The sequence below is a fragment of the Schistocerca cancellata genome, chromosome 4 (assembly GCF_023864275.1).
Source record: "Schistocerca cancellata isolate TAMUIC-IGC-003103 chromosome 4, iqSchCanc2.1, whole genome shotgun sequence".
NCBI classification, from domain to species: Eukaryota; Metazoa; Arthropoda; class Insecta; order Orthoptera; family Acrididae; genus Schistocerca; species Schistocerca cancellata.
Window position 1 is genome coordinate 938,552,690 of NC_064629.1, and position 25,739 is coordinate 938,578,428.

Consider the following 25,739-nt stretch of genomic DNA (forward strand, 5'->3'; position numbering starts at 1 on the left):
ATACTAAAATGTAGACTTTCACGGCTGGAAATGTTGTGTCCATTATAATAATCTGGGCTGTTATGCAGTGGTCAGTTGATGAATTCTGTGTCAATTCCCAACGTTTCGTCCCCGTCTGGGGAGGACATCTTCAAGGGGGTCTGTAGCTCGATGGAAAGTCCAACACACCCACTGGCTCGCTACTGACTGCTGCTAAATTCCGTGTCCACGTGCTTTGAAAAAGTCAGTGCAATTGGCCGCTGTCTGCTGCTGTCGATCGCCGTTGCCATCACCCAGTAGTGGACGGATGGTACACATCTTCAACACCAGCATCCATGTACCGTTTAATTTCACGCCCTCCTCCTTTCGACTGAAATTATTAGGGTACCACTAAAAGAACTGTTTCAAAACGTTTGGAAGAGCACAAGGGCAATTGTAGAAGAGGAGAAACGGAACGATCAGCTGTTGTGGAGCATGCTTTCCAGACAGGTAACCACTATATTCGTTTCAAGGAGACGCAATACTAGCGGCCACAAGTGGATATTATGAAAGGCTCTACAGGGAGGCAATTGAAATCGCCAAACACCCTAATAATTTCAATCGAAAGGAGGAGGGCGTGAAATTAAACGGTATATGGATGCTGGTGTTGAAGAAGATGTGTACCATCCGTTCACTACTGGGTGATGGCAAAGGCGATCGACAGCAGCAGACAGTGGCCAACTGCACTGACCTTTCCAAAGCACGTGGACACGGAATTTAGCGGTAGCCAGTAGCGAGCCAGTGGGTGTGTTGGACTTTCCATCGAGCTACAGACCCCCTTGAAGATGCTCTCCGCAGATGGGGACGAATCGTTGGAAATTGACACAGAATTCATCAACCGACCACGGCATAACAGTCCGGATAATTATAATGGACATGACATTTCCGGCCGTGAAAGTCTACATTTTAGTATCAGATGCCTCTACGGGGTAGAGATGTCAAGAGAAGGCGACGCCTGGAAGGACTCCAGAAGAAGAGAGTGCAGCTTTTGTGTTCCCTCACATTCCAGTCTCATTGCAGAGCCGTCGGCATTATACCGAAGTTTCTGAAGATAAAGTGACTGTTCTATTTGGGAAAAGCACAATGCATTTTCAAATGGACTGAGGGGGCCTTACTACGAGAGCACATTCAGCAGATACGATGGGACTTGGCAAGCACAAACTGTAAGTTAGTGTCTCTCCATATTACTATCAGTAATAAACTGTGCAGCAGTGACTGGGATAAAATTGATAGACTACTGCATGATACCATGGGGAAGCATATGTTGACAACGCCTAGTAGGCAGAAGAAGTAGTTTGATAATTTGCTACCTAATCAGACTGTTTGGCATTTAGACGTTTCCCGAACCATTATCAATCTATCCAAACATTTGTTATCTGACGATGAGACTTCTGTGTTTGCCAAGGGAGGAAATTTTGCTGTTAGTCCGCATTTTGTGCCCACGGAAGAAATTATAGCCAGTGTAGAAGCAGGAATTCGCAGTGTGGGTTCTGTAACAGCTGAAGAAATCCATATAGAAACAGGGAGAATATTAGCCAATGTAAAACTGCCAAAGAGTAATATAACTGTGGGTGAGTGAAGAGCTTTAAAACTCCTGAATGACGACAATAGTATTTTGATTCTCCCAGCTGACAAAGGAAGCGCAACAGTGGTTATGGATGTGGCTGACTATCAGAGTAAAATTACTGATCTACTGGATCTGCAAGCATATAGGAAGCTGAATAAGGACCCCACTAACAACGTTCTTAGAACTGTGTCACGGTTAATAAAAAAAGTCCTCCATTGAAGAGAGTGTACAGAAAGGTCTCTGCAATTCGGTTGCGTTACCACCAAGGCTTTATGGATTGCCCAAAATTCATAAAGAAAATGTTCCGTTAAGACCGATACTAAGTGCCATTGGTTCGCCCACCTACTCGTTAGCCAAGTTTTTGACTATGCTGTCAAAACCACATGTGGGCCATTTGGACTCTTATATAAAGAATTTGACACATTTCATCAGCAGATTGAATGGTATAGTGGTCCAGCCAGAGGACATATTGGTCTGCTTCGATGTGGTATCGCTGATTACCATGGTTCCACTTAATGATGTATTGTAACAGCTGGATCGAATTTTTCCTCCCAATATTTCAGAACTGTTTAAGTGTTGTTTGACGACTACATACTTCAAGTGGAATGAACAGTTTCATGAACAAATGGATCGTGTGGCTATGGGAAGCCCCCTAAGTCCCGTAATTGCAAACTTCTTTATGGAGAAATTCGAAGAACAGGCCTGAGGTACTGCCAGAAAAAAACCAAATGTATGGTTCCGATACGTGGATGACACGTTTGTGCTGTGGAGACATGGCAGGGAGGAACTAAGCCGGTTCCATGAACATCTGAATATTATAAACTCGAGAATTCAGTTTACAATGGAGGAGGAGGTAGATGGCAAATTACATTTCCTTGGTGTGCTTGCTTTTAGAAATGAAAATGGTAGTTTCGGCCACTCAGTATACCTCAAACCCACACACACGGACCGTTATTTGCACCGGGATTTGAACCACCTCCCACAACAGAAGCGGGATGTTATCAAGACGTTAGCGGACATAGCTATAAATATTTGTGAACCTGAGTTACTCGACGCTGAGATGGAACATCTCCACAATGCACTAATGAAAAACGGATATTCGTCCATTGAAATAAAACGTGCATTGAGACAGCCAGGCAGAAATCATAGTGACGTACAGGCTACTGCAAAATCTAAGGTTTTCCTGCCGTTTGTTAAAAATGTAACGGAAAGAATAGGGAGGATCTTGACGAAGCGGAATATTACCGTAATTTACAAGCCCACCAGAAAGATACAGGAATACCTTAAGCCTGCCAAGGACACTCGCAAACCATTGGAAAAAGCTGGAGTGTATAGGATCCCATGCAGCTGTAGAGATGTTTATGTGAGTACCACTAAAAGAACTGTTTCAAAACGTTTGGATGAGCACAAGGGCAATTGTAGAAGAGGAGAAACGGAACGATCAGCTGTTGTGGAGCACGTTTTCCAGCCAGGTAACCACCATATTCGTTTCGAGGAGACGCAAGTACTAGCGGCCACAAGCGGATATTATGAAAGGCTCTATAGGAAGGCAATCGAAATCGCCAAAAACCCTAATAATTTCAATCAAAAGGAGGAGGGCGTGAAATTAAACGGTATATGGATGCCGGTGTTGAAGAAGATGTGTACCACCGGTCCACTACTGGGTGATGGCAACTGCGATCGACGGCAGCGGACAGCGGCCAATTGCACTGACGTTTTCAAAACACGAGACGTCACGCCTTGGTGCGGGAGTGCGTGGACACGGAATTTAGCAGCAGTCAGTAGCAAGGCAGTGGGTGTGTTGGACCTTCCTTCAAGTTACAGACCCCCTTGAAGATGCTCTCCGCAGACGGGGACGAAACGTTGGGAATTGACACAGAATTCATCAACCGACCACGGCAAAACACCCCAGATTATTATAATAGATATGGAGGGTAATACACACTGCATCAGTTTAAATATGAAACAACCACACAGAGAGAAAATTAGATATAAAAATTGGAAAGGACCCTCTGAAAGCCCACTCATACAGTGTAGTAAGGACGCGATATCATCGTGAGGTTTCATAGGCCTTTCTTAAGTCAACGAATATAGAGATTAGGTATTGGCAGTGGGCAAAAGCCATCCTTATAGCAGATTTATGTGAATTAAATGGATAGTTATCGAACAGCCCTCTTGAAATCACCACAGGGAGTTGGACAAAAAATCTTCACCTCGAAAGACTAACATCACCACTGGTTCACCATTTGTTCAAACATCTTACATAAAAATGTGATATATATGTGGTTTCTGTTCTCTTGGACATGTCCAAAAGAGCAGACACTATTTTGATCCTGCAGCCACCACGCTCAAACTCTTACGGGAATCAAAACACCACGAGTAATGAGGATAAGGGGCAGGGGCACTATGTCAGTTGTGGGTGGATAAGCTGAGAATTTTGGTCTGATGGGAGGCATGCTAGTGCAGTCTGACCAGTTGAGTGACCACTGTGTCTGGATGGCTTAATGGTCAGAGCATCTACCTAATGAGTAGGAGATCTGGGTTCAAAGCCTGATCTGGCGCAAATTTTCAACTTTCTCCATTGATATAAATCAATGCCCACTACCAGCTAAGTGCCATTAATCCCTTTGTGTCTTGATTTATAATGGCTGCAGGATCAAAATAGTGCCTCTTCTTTCCGACATGTCTGAAAGAACAGACACCACATATCCTTAATTAAGCCAAGACTGGCCAATGATCCCCTCAGTGCAGATGCACACCATGCTAGAACTCTCATGGGAATTGGCGAAACATTGTGAGTGATAAGCATAATGGGCAGGGGCACTATGTTAGTAGTGTGTGGATAAGTTGAGAATTTGGTCTGAATGGAGGCACGCTAGGGTAGTCCGTGCAGTTGCGATGACCACTGTGTCTAGAGGTTTAGTGGTCAGAGGATCTGCCTAGTAAGCACGAAACCCGGGTTCTGGCACAAATAATCCAGTTTCCCAGTTCATGTACATGCCATTAATTCAGCTAAATGTCATTAATTCCCTTGTGTCTTGATAAAAATGTGAGGCTGATGGGTGTATAGCTGTTTATTTATTATTTATTTATTTATTTATTGTTCTGTGGTACCACATTACGTAGAAGTCTCCATGGTCATGGAACGAGTCAATACATGAAATTATAACACAATTGTAGAAACAGATAAAATGAAATATAAGAAACATATTCAGGCGACAATTAGTAAGTTTAAATAAAGAAAATCAACAATGTAACACTGGAATTTGCTTAATTTTTTACCTCTTCCAGGAGCTCCACGACAGAATAGAAGGTGTGAGCCATGAGTAAACTCATCAGTTTGGACTTAAAAGTGATTGGGCTACTGCTAAGATTTTTGAGTTCTTGTGGTAGCTTACTGAAAATGGATACAGCAGAATACTGCACTCCTTTCTGCACAAGAGTCAAGGAAGTGCATTCCACATGCAGATTGGATTTCTGCCTAGTATTAACTGAGTGAAAGCTGCTAACTCTTGGGAATAAGCTAATACTGCTAACAACAAACGAGATTAAAGAAAATATATACTGTGAGGGCAATGTCAAAATTCCCAGACTGTTGAATAGGGCTCGACAAGAGGTTCTCGAACTTACACCACACATGGCTCAAACAGCCCGTTTTTGAGCCAAAAATACCCTTTTTGAATCAGAAGAATTATCCCAAAAAAATAATACCATATGACATAAGCGTATAAATATATGTGAAGTAGACTACTTTTCTTGTTGAAATGTCACTTATTTCAGATACTGTTCTAATGGTAAATAAAGCAGCATTTAGTTTCTGAACAAGATCCTGAACATGGGCTTTCCATAACAGCTTACTATCTATCCGAACGCCTATGAACTTGAACTGTTCCGTCTCGCTTATAATATGCCCATTCTGTCTGATCAAAATATCAGTTCTTGTTGAATTGTGAGTTAGAAACTGTAAAAACTCAGTCTTACTGTGATTTAGCATCAAATTATTTTCCACAAGCCATGAACTTTTATTTCATGAACTACATTATTTGATAATGTTTCAATATTACACACAAGATCCTTCACTACCAAGCTGGTGTCATCAGCAAACAGAAATATTTTTGAATCACCTGTAATACTAGAAGGCATATCATTTATATAAATAAGAAACAGCAGTGGCCCCAGCACCGACCCTTGGGGAACGCCCCACTTAACAGTGCCCCATTGGGACTGAACATCACTACCACTCTCAATATTGCGGAGAATTACCTTCTGCTTTCTGTTCTTAAAGTAAGAGGCGAACCAATTGTAAGCTACTCCCCTTACTCCATAATGGTCCAACTTCTGCAGTAATATTTTTTGGTTAACACAGTCAAAAGCCGTCGTTAAATCAAAGAAAACACCTAATGTTCGCAACCTTTTATTTAATCCATCCAAAACCTCACAGAGAAAAGAGAATATAGCATTTTCAGTTGTTAAGCCATTTCTAAAACAAACTGTACATTTGACAGCAAATTATGTGAATTTAAATGTTCCAGTAACCTTGTATATACAACCCTCTCGATAACTTAAGCAAACACCGATGACATAGAAATAGGTCTATAATTGTCAACATTATCCCTATCTTCCTTTATAAAAAGTGGTTTCACTACCGAGTACTTTAATCGGTCAGGAAACCGACCACTCCTAAAGGAAAAGTTACAGATATGGCTAAGTACTGGGCTAACATACATAGAACAATACGTCAGTATTCTGCTAGATACCCCGTCATATCCATGAGAGTTCTTGGTCTTTGTTTGTTGTTGTGGTCTTCAGTCCTGCGAATGGTTTGATGCAGCTCTCCATGCTACCCTATCCTGTGCAAGCTTCTTCATCTCCCAGTACTTACTGCAACCCACATCCTTCTGAATCTGCTTAGTGTATTCATCTCTTGGTCTCCCTCTACGATTTTTACCCTCCACGCTGCCCTCCAATGCTAAATTGGTGATCCCTTGATGCCTCAGAACATGTCCTACTGACCGGTCCCTTCTTTTTGTCAAGTTGTGCCACATACTCCTCTTCTCCCCAATTCTATTCAATACTTCATCGTTAGTTATGTGATCTACCCATCTAATCTTCAGCATCTTCTGGTCTTTAGTGATTTAATTATTAACTCAATCTCCCTCTTGTCAGTATCACGGAGGAGCATTTCAGGTAACAGTCTCGGAACACTTTTTTCTACGAGCGCTATATGATTCCCTGTTGGGACTGGGTTTCTATTTAGTTCACCTGCTATATTCAGAAAGTGATTATTAAATACTGTACATATATGCAACTTATCAGTAACACGGACATTCCCACTATGCACTGATTCTATATCCTCGACCTGTCTCTGCAGACCAGCCACTTCCTTTACGACTGACCATATGGTTTTAATTTTATCCTGAGACTTAGCTATTCTATCTGCATACCACATACTTTTTGCCTTCCTAAAAACTTTTTTAGGCACCTTACAATACTGTTTGTAATGGGCTGCTGCATTTAGATTGTAACCGTTTCTAACGTTTTGATATAATTGCCACTTTGTTCTACAAGATATTCTTATCCCTTTAGTCAGCCACCCAGGCTGCCTGTTTGTGCTAGTACCCTGTTGTGAATGTTCTAACGAAAAGCAACTTTCACAGAGCACGAGAAAAGTCTTGAGGAAAGCATTATATTTATCGCCTACTGTGTCAGCACTATAATTATCTTGCCACTCTTGTTCCTTGATAAGGTTTACAAAGGTCTCTACAGCAACTGGATCAGCTTTCCTAAAAAGTTGATAACTATATTTAACATGTGTTGCAGCACAAAAATCTTTTAGAGTTAAAATTTGTGCATCATGATCTGAAAGGCCATTCACCTTTTTGCTAACAGAATGCCCTTCTAGTAATGAGGAATGAACAAAAATATTGTCTATGGTTGTTCTACTGTTCCCTTGCACTCTCGTTGGAAAGAATACAGTTTGCATAAGATTATATGAATTAAGGAGGTCTACCAGCATCCTTTTCCTTGCACAATCACTTATACAATTAATACTGAAGTCACCACATATAACTAACTTTTTGTATTTCCTATAAAGTGAACCAAGAACCTCCTCTGGCTTTAGCAAAAATGTTGTGAAATCGGAGTCTGGGGATCTATAAATAACAACAGTAAGCAGTTTAGCTCCACTAAATTTAACCACACCTGCACAACATTCAAACACCTTTTCAGTACAGTACTTTGAAACATCAATTGACTCAAATGGGATACCGTTTTTCACATACATGGCTACTCCCCCACACCGCAAAGGGCTCCTAGAAAAGCTGCCAGCCAACCTGTATCCTGGTAAAGGAAGCCTCTGAATTATCTCCTTATTTACGAAGTGTTCAGATATACCAATAATTTCAGAGTCAACATCTATAAGCAGTTCACTAACTTTATCTCTAATACCTGGTATATTTTGATGAAATATACTAATTCCCTCACTAATCGGATACCTAAGCTTTGTCGAAAATGGTTTCTTTGTTAGAGAGACTTCCCTTAAGCAGAAATACCTATCAGCTGACTTCAATCTAAAAAAGGTACAGCTCTAACACCCACAACTACCGGAATTTTCCCATGAGTGATCCCACCACCCCCACCTATGCTGTCACCTATAAGCTTTGCCAACCTCACCTTTCCATACCTGTTGAGGTGTAGGCCATGTCTAGTGAAACCCATCCTGCTGATAGACTCCACCGACACCACTGAAATGTGACTCATGCCTTCTGTCATCAGCGCACCCCCAAGTCTCATGTTATTACGCCTAATGGCTGTAGTAAGATGAGGCCGATCGTGAGGCTGAAACAGTTCCACGAAATGCACATTCGTGTTGCCAGAGTGAGTGGCTATCTTTTCCAGGTCACCATCTATGTCATACTCCCCATCCCTGTCAATACTATTACCAGCCCCACCCACAATCACTACCTGATCCTCTTTAGTAAAATCCTACATAACCCCCCTATGTTAACAGTCACCTGAGCCAATCCTGCATTAGGCTGTCTGTTTCACATGCACTTTTACCTTGTTTCAGGACTGAGACAACCAATTCTTTCCCTTCACTGGGTTGGGAACACATTTTCACAACCAATACCATTACAGACCACAAGCATTTTGTGTTTGTTAAGCATGGATAGATGTTGTAGCAAGTGGTTGTGGGTTCTGTCACGTACCAGTATCATGTTGTGATCAACTCTCAGAGTGCAGAGAAGTTCCCAGTAACTGAAAGGAGCCTTATAAGGGGTCACATGTTAACAGCACAATTAGTATGAACACTGCCAACCAGGGGTACTGTTTGTAAACTGGTGGCACATTGACACAACACAACTTGGCCTGTGAAGAGGTGGCATGGGTCACTATGGTAGTGAAATATCTTTCCTAGTAGTCCCTTCTTCTGATGTTTAATGAGACAGAGTGGCCCAGCATGGTGTCTTTTAAATCCAATATAGTTTTCTTAGAATGAATGACACCTGTGTCATTGGAGTTCCCATCTACACTGTTTGTTGATCTCGGCATTTTCTTGTGTCCACCGTGGGATGGACTCCTGATGAGAAATTCCGAACAAAAGGGGGCTAATTAATTCCACTGCTTTTGGTCTTGTGTTAGTTGTCTCCTGTAGTATGTTATCAAAATACACTCGAGCATTAGCACCAGGTGGTAGTTTGAAATCATGTTGAAGTCCCATCATGGTGGGTACTGAGTTGGATGCCCATGCAAAACAGACATGACAAGCAGGAAACAGTCACTCGAGCAGAGATTATCGTATACCCTCTTATTGAGGGGAGGAGGCTAGAGTTATAGTATCTGGTAGAAGGCAGAAATCAGAGAGAACAAAATCTATACTTGCCCGTATGCAAATAGCCACAGCATCTACAGCTGTATTGAGTATATTGTATATATAAGATATCTGCAAGTATCAATGTACAGACATGAGCTGATTTTCATTCAGGGTTACTCTACTTCTAAACTAGGGGCAGTGACTGCTTAGAATAATGGCATATGTTTCAGCAAAAAATGTTTCTTGAAAGTCAGTACATGATACTGCATAAAATTATTGTAGTAGTTGTCCAAGTTCCACTAGGGAGTGAAAATAGCCAAAAGTTCCACTGGATGATGGCTATAAGTGTAGCCAGGGGTTGTGGGAAGAAGGCAAGAAGATGAGTCACGTTTCAACCAACGATCACCTGTTGACTAGGAATAACATCGACATGCATAATTTGGTGTGTGTGTGTGTGTGTGTGTGTGTAAGGAGTGGGGGAGGGGTTATTCCTTGCCTGCCTTCTTTCTTTTTCTTTTTGTTCCCCTTATGGAGTTTTACCTCAGTTTGGGATTTACTGGGAAGTCAGTCTGGAACTGAGGATGAGCAAACTCTTCTGCACTCATAACCTGTGCATCCTTCAACCACTGACTTGTTGGGCCGAGTAAGCTCTGACAGAGGTAACCCTTCGCTGTGGGATGCATGTTGCCAAGGACACTTTTACAACTTGAGGTGGAGAATCAAGGTCCACAATACAGGTGTAAGAGGAACAGAGGGGGAGGAGATCCCATCCCCACACAAACAAATGTATTCAGAATTCCATCTAGGCTGGCAATTGGTCACACAGCAAAGTGGGCATCACCGACTTGGTATCGAAAATAGCGTGGTGAGAGGAAAGACCAAATAAAAATCAGAAGACATCCATAAAAACACCATTCATGGAGCTACCTGAGAATGAGATACCTCCACATAGTTGTGTCAAAATATTACCCAGAAGGTGACGCCAGTAAAGGAAACCCTTTAGTATAGCTACCTCAAGGAAGGCTAGGTTATCAAATATGGAGCCACCCGGGTCCATACTGAAAGCGATTAAGGAGCTGCCTGGACTCTATGATTCAGACAAGGAGGCAGTTGACCATTTGCTCCAAGGTCTTCGCCACACAGCTGGGGGGGGGGGGGGGGGGGGACACACTACAATAACTACTCGAGCATGTATGGTCCCCAGCTAGGATTTGGGGATGGTAGCAAGGCTGATGTAATAGGAACACTTTGCTGGATCTCTTCTGATGTCTGCCAAGAGGGTTTTCTATCTTCACTGACATTACATTTTGCAACTACTAATGTTTCAGCAATAGGACCAGCGGTGCAGTCTGGCAGTTGTCTTTACAGGTACAGGTAGGCATTTACAGGTACAGGTACACGTGCGCTGCTCAACCTTCATAGTCCGAGTGCTAGCACTGATTTTCTGGGCAGGCTGCTCCAATGTCGAGGCAAGAGATTTCACAAAACTTGGTGCCTGACTGTGAGTAAATTTTTTCTTCACATCAGAGTACGAGGTACGTGCGACAGTAAATTGAAAACCTGGTTTGTGGGTCGTGTCACCACATAGCCCGACCGTTACAACCCACAGTGGTGTGACCAAAGTGTTGACACTTGAAGTAGTGCATGGGATTTGGGACATAAGGCATAACCTTAAGGTGGAGAAAGCCTGCTGTAATATACTCGGGCAACTTCAGCTGTCTGAATGACAGGATATAAGGTGCTGACTTCTGATTTATTTATTTTAAATAAAGGGTTGTACCACCCTCGCAATTTGAGCAGTTGAGCCAAGATCCCTGGACCCTATGACAAACAACACTCCACCATCGTCTGAAGCATGCTCTGAGCTTATGGTGACAGAGGACTTGCGGTACTTCTTGCGGTACTTCCCAGTCCCCAGTTCAGGAAGCTTGGGAACTCGAGGGTCGCCAAGGTCGTTCCCAGCAAACAAATGCTGAGCCCTTGGGGACGTTCGTATCCTTGCCAGCAAAACTAAAGTACAGAGCACCTGGTAAACTGGTTTCTGCCCATTTGTTATGACATAAAATATTTTCTGCTAAAATGTGGTGTACAGAAATCTGCACATCCCAAGCACGACATGTTGGTGAGTCCTCTGGCCAGAGTAGCAATCTCTGTCACATTTAACAGTATCCTACTTGAAGGTACATTTAAATTACTGGCACTCACATCAGTTGCTAGAAGGTTGAAACCCACAGCTATACTACTGGCTTCACTGACTGCAGCTTGTTGTTACACAACCCCCCCCCTCTCCCAAAGAAAAAAAAACATGTTAGCATGCAGGACCTGGTAACCACAACCCCCCCCCCCCCTCCCGAAGAAAAAAAAAAAAAAAAAAGAACATGTTAGCATGCAGGACCTGGTAACCAGTTCTACAATGTATTTTAAGCCAATATCTCCCCTGCTTTGTATGCAGTTTAGTTTCCCTGAATATAAGCCTGCCTTTATATATAACAAACAGCTTTCCTCTACCACAGCAGGGAGAAATAGGTGTCCTGGGGTGGCTGATCTTATTTGCTGTATAAGTGTGAAGGGGAGCATGGCAACATCTAACCTGTCCAGTGCTATTGTGATTAAATATAATACTGTATGAAACATGGTAAACAAATCTTGAGGACAGATTTTGAGAATATTGTAGAGTAGCCAACGGTTTCTCCCTCTGTAAGCAACAAAATATCTACAATGGTGAACAATGTCGTGCTGAATTATGCCCAACTATATGGGTCACACACAGTAACAATACCGTAGATCACGCTCAGCTGAATCATTAAAGTTCTTTATTGCTTTATTGCAGAGCAGACAGTAGTGTGGAATGCCAAAAACTGGGGGGGAGGGGGGGGGGGGGGGAGGGGGGGAGAGGGGGGGGTTGTCAGTACATTACAAATCATTCTGTATGGCAAGTGTTTTATATGCCCTGTTACTGGCCTAATGCTCTCATGGCGAAGTGCACGAATGATAAAATGGTCAAGCCCAAATGCAAAGAATTCAGCCATTGTAAAGCCATGACCACAAAAAAAACACATTCCACTTGAAAAGAATTAGAACAGACACATTCATTCTGTTCCAAATGACATGTAGCTGATGTGCTTACACACTTAGGTCTTCAAGTTATGTGCTTCAGGTATGGGAACCATGTAAGTCTGTCAGAGGTTAAATGATACCTCCTGAACACAGACTGAAAGTGAGGAAAGTAATTTCCTGGTTTTAAAAACCCTAGTCAAATGTTAGTTAACTGCGAGTCACTTCATTATATATCTTGGAGGAGCAGCACCACAATAACTACTGGACACAGTACAGTCTTTCCCCGTTTCAGGTGGATGTCAAAACTTGCTCCCTCCATCAGTTAAGGAAGTTTCTAATCATCCAAGGAATCAACTACGACATTTTCAAGGCCACAGACAATGAAGAATCCAGCTCCCACATAGAAAAGATGCAGCTGTAATTTTCAGGGTTATTGAAAAGGAAGTTCCAGTCACCAGTCACCTTTAATGCCAGTCAGTAGTGGAAGAGCGGATTCTGGTTTCACGTGACAGTGATCAAAGAGAAGTACTTCGCCATCATGAGGGTAATGATTTCAAGAGCAGTGGTGAGACACCTCTGTTTCATTACAGCTGTTACTGATTCTCAACAAATTTGCCAGAAATCCTCTTTTTAGTTTCCCATAACCTTACACAATCCATGAAATTATGTAAGAAGTTCATAAATAATATCACAGAATCTTCTTGTTTAGTGTGATTTATCATATTTTACTGTCTTTGGCTTCAGGATCTGAAAGGCTGTGAGTTTCTAAGCTGACTATTGGTACCTGAAGCATTTCATAGTTGCCTGCCTGACTAACTGTGGAGGATACTCATCCCCTGCTAGATGAGACCTGCTACCTTTGAAGCTGGACTGATGACTTTGGGACAGATGCATTACATGCAAAAAGGTTCACATTAGTAATGAGATGCACCTATACCTACAGCACCCCCCCCCCTTCAGTTTTCTCTACTGACTATGCATTCTGGTATTACTCTATCCGTGAAGCGGATACAGACAGGGAAGTTGTCTCGTGAATGCAAGTCTGTGACCATTTTCCACTGAAAAAGTAGGAAAGCAGACTGTCAAGTCAACAGTAGAGAATGACCCAACTCCAGCATAACCACTGACATTTAGAAGACACGAATCTTCTGAGGTAACAAAGGTCTCAACAACACAACTCTGGTGTAGGATAGCTTAGAGCCCCATACTACACTGAAGTCTACATCTACATGATTACTCTGCAATTCACACTTAAAAGTGTTTCGCAGAAGGTTCAGAGAACCACTTTCAGACTATTTCGTATGGGTTGTGATTTACCTTATTTTATTACAGTGGCCATTTCTCCCTATGTAAGTCACACTCAACAAAATATTTGGAGGAGGAAGTAGGTGATTAAAACTTTGTGAAAAGATCTCACTGCACCAAAAAATGCCTTTGTTTTAATGATTACCACCCTGATGCACTGCTCACATCCATAACACAAAACAATCTGTCCTTCTTCGAACTTTTTTGTTGTCCTCTGTCAATCTATCTGTTAAGGATCAGATACCATGCAACAACACTCCAGAGGGGATGGACTAGTATAGTGTATGTAGTCTCTTCAGTGGATTTCTTGCATCTTGTATTTGTTTTGCCAATTAAATGCAAGCCTCGGTTCACTTTGTAGCTTACATGACCTGATGATTCATTGTTGGCGATCTTATAAATTTGTCGTCTTGGCTCACCCTCCTGCTAAAATGGTGGACAAAATTAAGAGATGGGTGCCATTTTCCCAAATTTCTCCGAAAAAAACACACAAAACCGGGACTGTGGGGTGCCATACACAAACACTGTGGTCCTGGCATTGCTGAGATAAGGTTACATGTTCATGTGGGCTGTCCAATGACAGTGGGAAGTATAAAAGTCTGCACAGCTACGTCCACAGCACAGTACAGTAGTCATTGCCTTCTACGAATAATGTCATTTCCTTTCTGTTTGTTTAGGTGAAATGAGTACACATCATCACTTAGGCAATGGCATAAGATGGATAATCATTGGTAGGCTTGAGGCAGGGCAGTACCAAGCTCAGGTTGCAAGACAACCAGATGTAACACCAAGTGTCATCTCGAATTTGTGAGTGCAGTTTAAAACAAGTGGGACACTGAGCAGAGGACCAGGACAAGGTTTCCAGAATGAGATTTTCACTCTGCAGCGGAGTGTGTGCCGATACGAAACTTCCTGGCAGATTAACACTGTGTGCCTGACCGAGACTCAAACTCGGGACCTCTGCCTTTCGCAGGCAAGTGCTCTACCATCTGAGCTACCGAAGCACGACTCACGCCCGGTCCTCACAGCTTTACTTCTGCCCGCGAAAGGGAAAGGTCCCGAGTTCGAGTCTCGGTCGAGCACACAGTTTTAATCTGCCAGGAAGTTTCAGGACAAGGTTGTCCACAAGCCACAATAGCCAATGACAATCAGTATTTGGTGCTTTCAGACAAGCGCCAAAGGACTTCTACAATCGCCCAACTCTTTCATACCTCGCTGTTGCCTCAAAAAATCAGTTTCCGTGAAGACAATTCCCAGAAGGCAACATGAGACAGGGCGTATATGCTAGAAAGCTGGCCATGTACTTCCCACTCACCCTCTCCCACAAAAGAGAGCGTTTACAATGGTGGTGCATACAACACAGACAGTGGACAATTCAATACGGTAATGTTCTCTTCGTGGACGAGTCCAGAGTTAGTCTACAACCTCACTCTTGGCAAGTCTTCATATGGAGGGAACATGGGACATGACAGCATCCCCACATAATCAGGGAAACGGACACGTGGTGGAGATGTGCCAATTTGGGCACAGATCATGCACGATACCCACACAATGCTCCATGTGTTTGGCAGTGGTTCTGTGAATGCCCAAAGGTACATGCAGGAGATCCTAGAAACCTATGTGCAGCCTTTTAAGAGTGCTGTTGGCTCTCATTTCATTTTTATGGATTACAACGCACGGCCACAAAGGGCCCAACTGGTTAATGAATATCTGCAAAGTAAGGCTATTCACTGCACGGTTTGACTGGCTAAATGACCTGATCTGAACCTTATTGAACACGCTCGAGATGCTCGTGGGAGGGCAGTTGCGACACCCCCTCCCACCCCTCCCCTTTCCCCACCCCTCTCACCCCCGGAACCATTCCGGAGTTAAAAACTGCTCTGGAGGTGGAATGGGTGCGACTTCCACAGACACCCTCGAACTCGCTTGTGAACAGTACGGCCACTTGTTGTGCACGCAGTGTGTCTTCCGAGAAGGCCACAAACCGTACTAGCCACGTTTTCACAGCCATTTCACAACCTACGATTTGGACCGTATTGGACTTTTGGCCATTGCTCGTGCTAATCAATGACTTTTGAATTGTTTTGTAAAAATGATGCACATATACACTTCTCCAACACAGAGATCCACAAATACATAATGTTAACACAATACCTGCAGACTCGGTACTTTTTGATAAGTAAACCAGGATTGCTCATGTCGGCTGGCACATAGAAATGTTGATAATTTAGCTACTAGGTGCCAAATGACTAATGGTGACACAGAATCGTTGACATTATGGTTGACTACTGACTGATCCATTATCCTGAACAACTACTACTAGACAGACAAAAGAATACTAATTAAATTTTGTTATTGCATTTAATTACTATCAAATGGTTCAAATGGCTCTAAGCACTATGGGACTTAACATCTGAGGTCATCAGTCCCCTAGACTTAGAACTACTTACACCTAACTAACCTAAGGACATCACACACATCCGTGCCCGAGGCAGGATTCGAACCTGCGACTGTAGTAGCAATGCGGTTACGGACTGAAGTGCCTAGAACCGCTTGGCCACAGTGGCCAGCTTAATTAATAACAGGAAAGAAAGCAAAATCAGAGAATATAATTTTATAATAAACAGCACAGCAAGTCATTTGAACTATTAGTGGTATGATTAACAAAGAGGAAAAATGTTTAAAAGCAGACTGAGGTGACAAATGAAAATTTGTACCATGACCAGGATTCGTACCTGGGTCTCCTTCTCACTAGGCAGTTGCACTATCCACTATACCACCCTGGCACAGTGGCTTTGCACAACTGCACAGACTACCGTAGCACACCTCTGTTCTCAATCCAAATTGTCATTCGTGCCTCAGCCCACATGGCATTTCCCCATAAACTCAAACAGCAGTACAGAGGCTTTCCAGCTGTATTGGAATAGCACCTCAGCATTGAAAGAAACGGGGGATCCCGCCTAAAACCCAGGCAGAGGTGCTTTAACTAAATGAAATTATATGGTTCCAGAGGTCTTTCCAAGTCTCAATCATCTATGATATGTAATGCAGAACGAATCGATGAATGAAAATTTGTACCGAGGCTGGAATTTGAATGCGGGTTTCCCGCTCACTACAGATGCGCCAACCACTGTGCCACCACGGCACAGTGGCTTTGCACAAGTGCACGGGCTACCCTAGCATGCCTCCTTCCTCAATCTAAATTTTCATTCACGCCACAGCCTACACGATATTCCCCCTATTGGACTGAGGAGGGAGGCATGCTAGGGTAGTCTATGCAATTGCGCAAAGCCACTGTGCCGAGTTGGTGTACGATTAGCACATCGGCCTACTGAGCTGGAGACCTGGGTTTGAATTCTGACCTCGGTACAAATTTTCATTCGTCGCTTCAGTCTACACAGATACATCACAGATGTCTGAGACCTGAAAAGGTTTCTAGAAGTATATAGTTTCATTTGGGATAAAAGGCAAAATTATAATCTCTGAGGACATGGAGCCCACTAAAAATGGCTAAAAAATGAAATTTTTTAGACTGAATGATTTGCAAATTCTCCTACTGAAAGTAAGCATTTTTAAAATCAGAAAAATCTGGGCTACAAAATTATGGTAAGGAATTTGGGATACAAAAATTATTTAGGATTTGAATGTTCCAGAACCTGAGAACTTTGATTATAAATAATTTCTTGAATGGAACTTTTTGGGAAAAGTAAGATAGCTACAGAGAACAGGAGAATGAAGGTTTGAAAATTAGCTATACAAATATACATCTATTAGCTCACTGATAATTTCATTTTCATGTGTTGTTGATTAATCTTAAATTATGGCTATTTCTTCACAAAAATTATTTCCCAGTAAACCAATTAGGCTACTGACATCAGGAATCTGGAAATTAGATAGTGACTAATAAAATTTTATGATTTTCTGCTTAAGTACTAGTTTGCATAGTAGTCATATATATGTTATTTACGACACGAGATCAAGTAAACAAAAATATTATCTGGATGGCAGGAGTGGTAGGAGAAGAAGTAGGATGGCACCACCTCACACTACTACAAGCTTCCTCACAACATTTTCTATGTGATGACTCCAATTTAACTTGACTGTAACTGGTATCCTAAATTTATATTATTTTTCGTGCACCAGAAATTAAGTAGAATTATTTTACTACTTGATTAGGACTTGAATTTGAGATTATGGGCATCTAAAGATATGCTGTTTTTGAGTCTGTTTTTCTGACATTTCTTGATTCTTTTACTTGGTTCTCTCTTCCTGATTTGATGGAGCTGGCTGGCTTAGATGGTGGTATTACTGTTCTTCCTTTGTTTCTGATGGTGTTACTACTCCCTTGTTGCTATAGCTGGTCAACAGTTAACAGCAAGCTCATTCACTGCACTTCTGAACATACACTTTCATCAGAAATTTTTTGTGTATTTATCAATAACTACAATCTGTGTTGATGCACTTCATTTTTCAGTGTTTTTCCTGAATATCTTGAAATGTAGTGGTATATCTAACACACTGCCTCTGCGACAATAATTCCAAAGGTTTCACCTCATTTTGGTGATTTATTTATAGTGTCCCCATCACCAAAGTACAGACACAAGTGTCACCACCAGCTGGGGCAGCCCACTGTTAGTTAAAAAAAACATTTTCCTAAAAGGTAACAACTTTGGCCACAAACTATAACCCATTACAGCCACTTTTTGACTCATACCCGCAGCTTATCAAGGAAACAGCCTAAAATTTACATAAGTGAACTCTCTCTCTAAGCAATTATAAACTATGATATCCATTACAAACCAACAGCACAGCACAAATGTTGATGTGTTGTCATGGCTACCTGGGTGCTTCTGACTGGGTGCAAGTGTTTTGCCAATGGCCAAGGTTGATACTGGTCACTGCAACACATGGATGCTGGGTGTTTATCACTGATGCTGATTTCACAAAGTTCTCCTGCCATTGAAACCAACTGCACCTACAATAAACAAGGTAACAAGCAGCCCCCATGTCAGACACAGCAGCAGCTACCACTAAATCTACAACTGTCATTGCTGCATCTACTGTCTTCACTACAGTGCCCATTAACTGCGCATGCCTGGGACAAACAAAGAGGGTCACTGTCCAGATGCACTGATGACAGTCAGTTATCTTCTGGGCAACACAAAATCATGTCAGTCCTCTGCCACGATACTGCCACTCCTCAAAGTAATATTAATCCAGAGGATACTGAGATGTGTAAGCAACACATATTGCCCACTGTCTCCTGGTGACATAATCACACTGAGGGAACCACTTGTCCCGGACACTGTTACGTAGCTGCCAGTGTAGATAAGGTGCTCCCATCTACTGCAGCCACCCTCACGATTGAGCCGCCACAGGGTGAGTCACTTCAGTCTCCAGGAAACAGAGAGCTTGCATCTTAACCTGACAATGAGGTAAGGACAGTGAAGGCGATGCGATTACATGCAGGATTGTATACAAATGCTACACTCTGCACATTACAGATGTCACATCGTGTAGGGAGACCGGAGACACACCGTACAATAAACCTCTGCTACAGCAGTCTCTCCTAGCACAGCACCACTTCAACAGTAGGGCTACCACTACCCGTACACCATCACAGCCACTGTTTCAGCCTGAAGACAGCATTATCAGAGTTCACATCTAGTGGCATAAATATCTGGTACTTATCCTGACTAACTGATAATGAACTGTGCTAAGTATCTGATCTATGGTTTGGGTCACTTGTGGCCAATTTCTACTTTGTTCTGATATAGCTGTTATCCTTAGATGTGAACTCAAGTTGTCTTTGCCTCAACACATGGTCTGTGCCAAGCGATTTTTCAGCTCTTATATTTCCATTTTATTCTAGGAGAATGGATCATTTCACGCTCTAAACTTTGTGTTTGCTCCAATAATTAACACAGAAGTCAGGGGCATACAGTTTCTTCAGCACGAGCTGCCAAATCGTATTTTCTGCATATCATTTGACCTTTAAATGTCACAGAGCTCAAATTTCTGGTACTTGAAACAACAACAGGGGTTTCAAATGCAAGGTTTTACTTTCAGCCTCATAAATCCAGTTTTTACATGATTTGCAAAATCAGCATATCAAGTACCAGTGTAAATTTAGCTCTCTTCATTTCACCTCAAGCTTTGATCTCCGTATTCCACATGTGCATAATGTCACTGCACGTTATCACACCTTTATTGTAGTTAATGATTTGATACAGTTATGCTACTATGGGACACTTACTAATTGTCTGAATTTCATAAGGTTAGTTAATGGCTTATTGAGATGTCACTGTGTAATGGAACATTAGCAGTAGAAACAATCCCTTAATGGAATTTAAAGACCTTTTCTATGAAGAAGGTGACAATTTTTCACAATGGATGAATTATTTGTATCAGCACTGAATGAAAAATGAAGTGACTTCATTGATGATCAAGTAGCTTAAGCTCAGACTGGCCCACAAAATCTGACAACTAAATTAAAACAAAAAAAGTGATTGAGCAAATTTAATATGTAGCCATTGACAAGTAGTGCACATTGACACCTACACACTGATTGCATATATAGGTTGTCTATTCAAGGAGCTTGTCATTTGGGATGACCTAGGAGCTTCCTGAATTCTGTGGATGTGATGAGAGTAATCCCCCTCGACATTCAAATCTGTTTTGTAATTCCAATGTTTATACATACGTAACTTATTGGTACATTGTTTTTGTTCTGATTTCTTTTATTTCACTTGGTGGTTAAATGAAACCTCCCATTCTCTTTAATTTCCCTTACATCAGTACCACTTCTTGAAGTGTTATTTCTTCAGTTGATACATGCTTATTTTTATTATACAAAAGTGAGTCCATTTTTAGTTTCTGTAACACTTTAACATTTTTATTCTAAGAATACAGACTGTAAGTGTACTTCAAATGATAATGTATGAAATCTCTTACTATGGTCATGATGTGTCCAGTATCCCATACGTTCCAACTCTGGATGGGCACATGAAGCAAGTGTTGGATAGTGATGTCCTCCATATTGGCCTGGTATGAAATGTGATTGATAGTACCCATGCCTGCAAACACAACGAAAAACAATGTTAAAGAAGAGTGCATCAAACCTAATTGAAGTACTCACACAGTTATGTGACTGCTCACTTCAGGCAGGCACTTTCCCCGATGTGTTGAAAACATCAAAAGTTATTCCTGTATATAAAAAAGGGGATAAAGACAATGTAAATAACTACAAACCCATCACAATTTCCTCCTGCATCTCTAAAGTACTGGAAAAAGTTATGTATGACAAACTTATGAAATTTATAAATAAAAACAGCATCCTATGTAATGAACAACATGAATTCAGAAATAAGAGGTCAACGACAACTGCCGTCTATGAGTGCATCAATTCCATCTTAAACCTGATGGACAAAAAACAGGAAACAGTAGGAGTATTCATTGACTTGTCAAAAGCTTTTGGCATGGTGGACCATAAAATTATGCTATCAAAGCTTGAAAGATATGGTATTCGAGGTCTGTCCAACAAGTGGATCAGTTCCTTCCTGACTAATCGTAAGCAGGCAGCGTGCATCAAGCACACAAATGTTGAACTAAAAACTGTATCTAATCACTTATCTGACTATAAACAAATAAAATGTGGTGTACCCCAAGGATCAGTAATGGGACCCCTTCTGTTTCTTCTGTACATAAATGATCTAAGCTGCAATGTTGATGCACACAAAACAATCATATTTGCAGATGACACCACAATTCTACTAAAAGGAGACGGTGATGAACAGTTACAGCAGACAGTAAATGCGGTCACGAAACAACTTAGCAGCTGGGCACAGAGTAATCAGCTTGTAATAAACAGTAAGAAAACTATTGCTCTAAAATTCCACAATGTTCCTAACAAGGACATGTTTATCCCATCAGTCTCTATCAATGACGAACCAGTTGGTAACAATAATGAAACCAAATTCTTAGGACTTTGGCTGCAGAGTAACATCAGATGTAATAAGCATATTGAATATCTCAATGCAGAACTGAGCAAAACATGTTACCTTCTTTGTTCATTAAAATTATGCTGTAGTGAGAAAACAGTATTGAATGCATATCATGCGTGCTTTCATTCTCGTCTTAGATATGGAGTCACCTTCTGCGAAACTCTAAAACAGCTAATAGCACTTTTAAACTACAAAAAGGGGCCATTAGAATCTTGTTTGGGTGCAAGCTTAGAGACTCTTGTAAACCCCTGTTTAAGAAATCTGGTATTCCTCCATTACCATGTGTATACATTATGGAAACCCTTTTGTTCTTTAAATTAAATGTGATAGGTAAGGACTGGAGACTGCAAAAAACTGTGATATACATGATCACTTTACAAGACAAAACAGAAACTTACACATGACTCAAATCAGCACAGCACTGTGCCAAAAAGGTACTTTTCACGTGGGAGTTAAGCTTTATAACAAAGTTCCTGAAAACTTAAAAGCTATCACAAAGGTCAATACATTTGGAAAATCTCTAAAGTCATATTTACAGCATCACTGTTTTTAGTCCATTGAAGAATACTTAAATTAATGAAATGTGTTATATAAATACTTACATGTAGAGTGTATTATTGCAACCTTAAATATGTATGCCTTGAAATGACTTTCAGCCTGTACATTTATAACTTGACTTGTCCAATGTCTTATGCTTAAGCTGCTATGTAGACAACAGGACCAATAAAAAATACAAATACAAATGGAAAACAAACATTTAAGAAAAGAAAAATCATTTGTAACTGATTAGAAACTATGAACTAGACTACAATATAAATTTTATTGGCGTAGTAGAGCAGCACTGGCAGCAAAAGTCACATACCTTACATCAGCAAACAGTTTTACAAAGATGCAGTGAAAATACTTATATTATAATATTCAATATTAACTTAAAATACAGTGGAAATCTGTAATCTAGAGATTAATAAACTCAGTAAACTCTATTCCATAATACAGTTATTCAAGATGCAACAAATAAAGAACCAACCTTCAATCAGGCAGTCACATTATCCAAGATTCCCCCCCCTTCCCCTTTATTTATTACCAACAGAAGTTCTAAACAATGAAGGAAAACTTGGTATGTTTCATTTGACAAACCACTGTTTGATACACATGGAATGAAGTGTTACTATTGCACAACACTAAACAGTGTTACAATTTCTCAACTTTCCCATCCTCTTTAGATGTAATCAGAAATGGAGGTGTGAATTTTAAAATTTTCCCGGCGAATTGACTGTTCAAACAAATTTCGGACTTGCAGCCGGTCATCGTTCAATACTTTGCATGATATTTCAACTGGGCACCTGCCAGTCATCTTCAGGTGAGCCGTCGCAGACTGGCGAAAACGTCCTCCATTCCACAATATATAGCGTACTGTAACTATTCTGCGCATGCGTCAAAAACTTGATAGTTGAACCACACTGCCCGCCGGCAGCGCCCTCGCTGGTGGAATAGCGGAACTCAGTCGCCCTCTGCATTGCTGTTTGCCACGGCCGTTGACGCACTCTGTCGTCTTCGATTTGAGCAAATCGTGGAGATGATGGGATTCCATGCACTGTCCAGCTGGTAGCCGCTGTCACGGTTTAACAGATTTTCCGCCAGTCGTATTTCTACGGATTCTTTAATAATGGAGTCCCCGAAAGACGTTGCTGTGGACAAAATCATTGTTTTCTCATACTCCATTGAATGTCCAGTAGAAATACAATGTTCAGCAATAGCGGACTTGCTTGGCTGCAAAAGGCGGGTGTAACATTGATGTTCAGTGCAGCGTTCTTTCACGGTGTGTGTGGTTTGACCTATGTAAGCCATACCACATTGGCACAGTATCTTGTAAATTCCGGCCTTTCGTAGTAACAGATTGTCCTTAACTGATCCCACAAGGTCTGCAGTCTTCGATAGTGGGCGGAAAACCACTTTTAGCTGAAATTTTCAGAGGATTCTTGCTATGCTAAATGAAGTGTTGCCAATGAAAGGAAGAAAAGCTCAAGATTGTTCCGGCATGTTCTCCTCTTTATTCACTTCCTGCTTCTTAGTTCTAACTGTTAGTGCCCTGTTAATCTGCCGGATGCAATACCCATTTTCGCTGAATACTGTCTTTAGATGGGCGAGTTCTTGAGGTAAGCTAGATCTGAGACAGTATGAGCTCTATGAACTAGTGTTTTAAGCAAACTCATGGTTTGCGATGGGTGATGGCAACTCGATGCTTGCAGGTACAAATCAGTATGAGTGGGTTTCCGGTAAACTGAATGCCCTAGAGAACCATCATTCTTCCTTCGAACCAGGACATCCAAGAAAGGCAAACAACCATATTTCTCTATTTCCATGGTGAACAGGATGTTGCTATGAATGGAACTGAGGTGATGTAGAAACTCCATTAATTTATCTTCTCCATGAGGCCACACTATGAAAGTGTCATCCACATACCGCCAAAAAACTGTTGGCTTCAGGGAAGCTGATTCAAGCGCTCTCTCTTCAAAATCCTCCATAAAAAGGTTGGCCACCAAAGGAGACAGGGGACTACCCATGGCGACACCGTCAGTCTGTTCAAAATATTCTTGATTAAACATAAAATAAGTTGAGGAAAGAGCGTGCCTGAACAAAGCAGTGATATCAACAGGAAACATGTTACCAATCAGTGTCAAAGAATCTGCAAGGGGAACTTTTGTAAAAAGTGAGACCACATCAAAACTTACTAGAAGGTCTACACTGCTAAGACGCAGAGCCCCCAGTCTATTGATAAAATCAGCTGAGTTTCGTATGTGATGTGAGCACTTGCCTACGAAAGGTCTCAGTAAGGAAGCGAAATGTTTAGCTAAATCATATGTAGGAGCTCCAATGTTGCTCACTATTGGACGCAGAGGAAGACCCTCTTTATGAATCTTTGGAAGGCCATACAGTCTTGGAGGTACACAACCATGTGGTCTTAACCTCTTGATGGTCTCTTGCGGTAAGGAGGAGGAATTTAATAGTGCTGAAGTTTTTCGTTGCACACGTCCTGTAGGATCGTAATCAATCCTCCTATAGGTAGAGTCACTTAGCAGACCATACATCTTATCTTTATACACACCACGCGGTAACAAAACAGTTGCATTACCTTTGTCAGCTTTCAATACCACTATGTCAGGGTCCTCTCTCAGATTTCGTAATGCAACCCTTTCTGCAGAGGTTAAATTACTGCGTTGAGTAGGAGCCTTCAACAGAGCACGGCAAGTTTCCCTTCTTATTTCGTCCGCAGCATCCAAAGGAAGACGTCGTACAGCTTCTTCAACACCACTCAAAATACTTATTAATGGCAGTGCTGTAGGTGTAGGTGCAAAATTGAGTCCCTTGCTTAATACAGACAGCGTAGCGTCGTCCAAATTCTTCTCCGTGAGATTGACAATGGAACGTCGTACCATTATCCCTTCTGGCGACGGCTTCTGTGGCAACAGTCGATCAAATTTTTATATCTGCCGACAGTTAGCATCATTGTGGATCCACTCGAACTTGGCCGAAGTCACTCCATCAACCCAGTCCCACGATACAGGAGAAAGATACCTTGCTACCTTCAGATGTAACTGCTACATCATTTTGTATACTTCTTATACAGTTCATATTCTGGCAATATTGTGTATCCCGAGAATACAATAAATAATTTCCAAATAGTCTAAGTCCCCCAATCTCCCCTACACACACACACACACACACACACACACACACACACACCAAATGAAAAAATACCCCAAAGACAGGTTTTCTATCATTCAAAGTTCTTGAGACTTGATATTTTACAGCTATCCCCCATGAACCATGGACCTTGCCGTTGGTGGGGAGGCTTGCGTGCCTCAGCGATACAGATGGCCGTACCGTAGGTGCAACCACAACGGAGGGGTATCTGTTGAGAGGCCAGACAAACATGTGGTTCCTGAAGAGGGGCAGCAGCCTTTTCAGTAGTTGC

General features: G+C 41.7%; 1 protein-coding gene across 2 annotated transcripts in view; it reads right to left on the reverse strand.

The window, feature by feature from the left end:
* Positions 1 to 25,739, reverse strand: part of LOC126185135 (uncharacterized) — a 193,337-nt gene that overhangs the window by 76,277 nt on the left and 91,321 nt on the right. For both annotated transcript variants that reach the window (XM_049927969.1, XM_049927968.1), the window contains one exon: positions 20,715 to 20,836. In XM_049927969.1, coding sequence (XP_049783926.1) covers positions 20,715 to 20,836 — 122 coding nt within the window. The remainder of the gene's footprint in view (positions 1 to 20,714; positions 20,837 to 25,739) is intronic.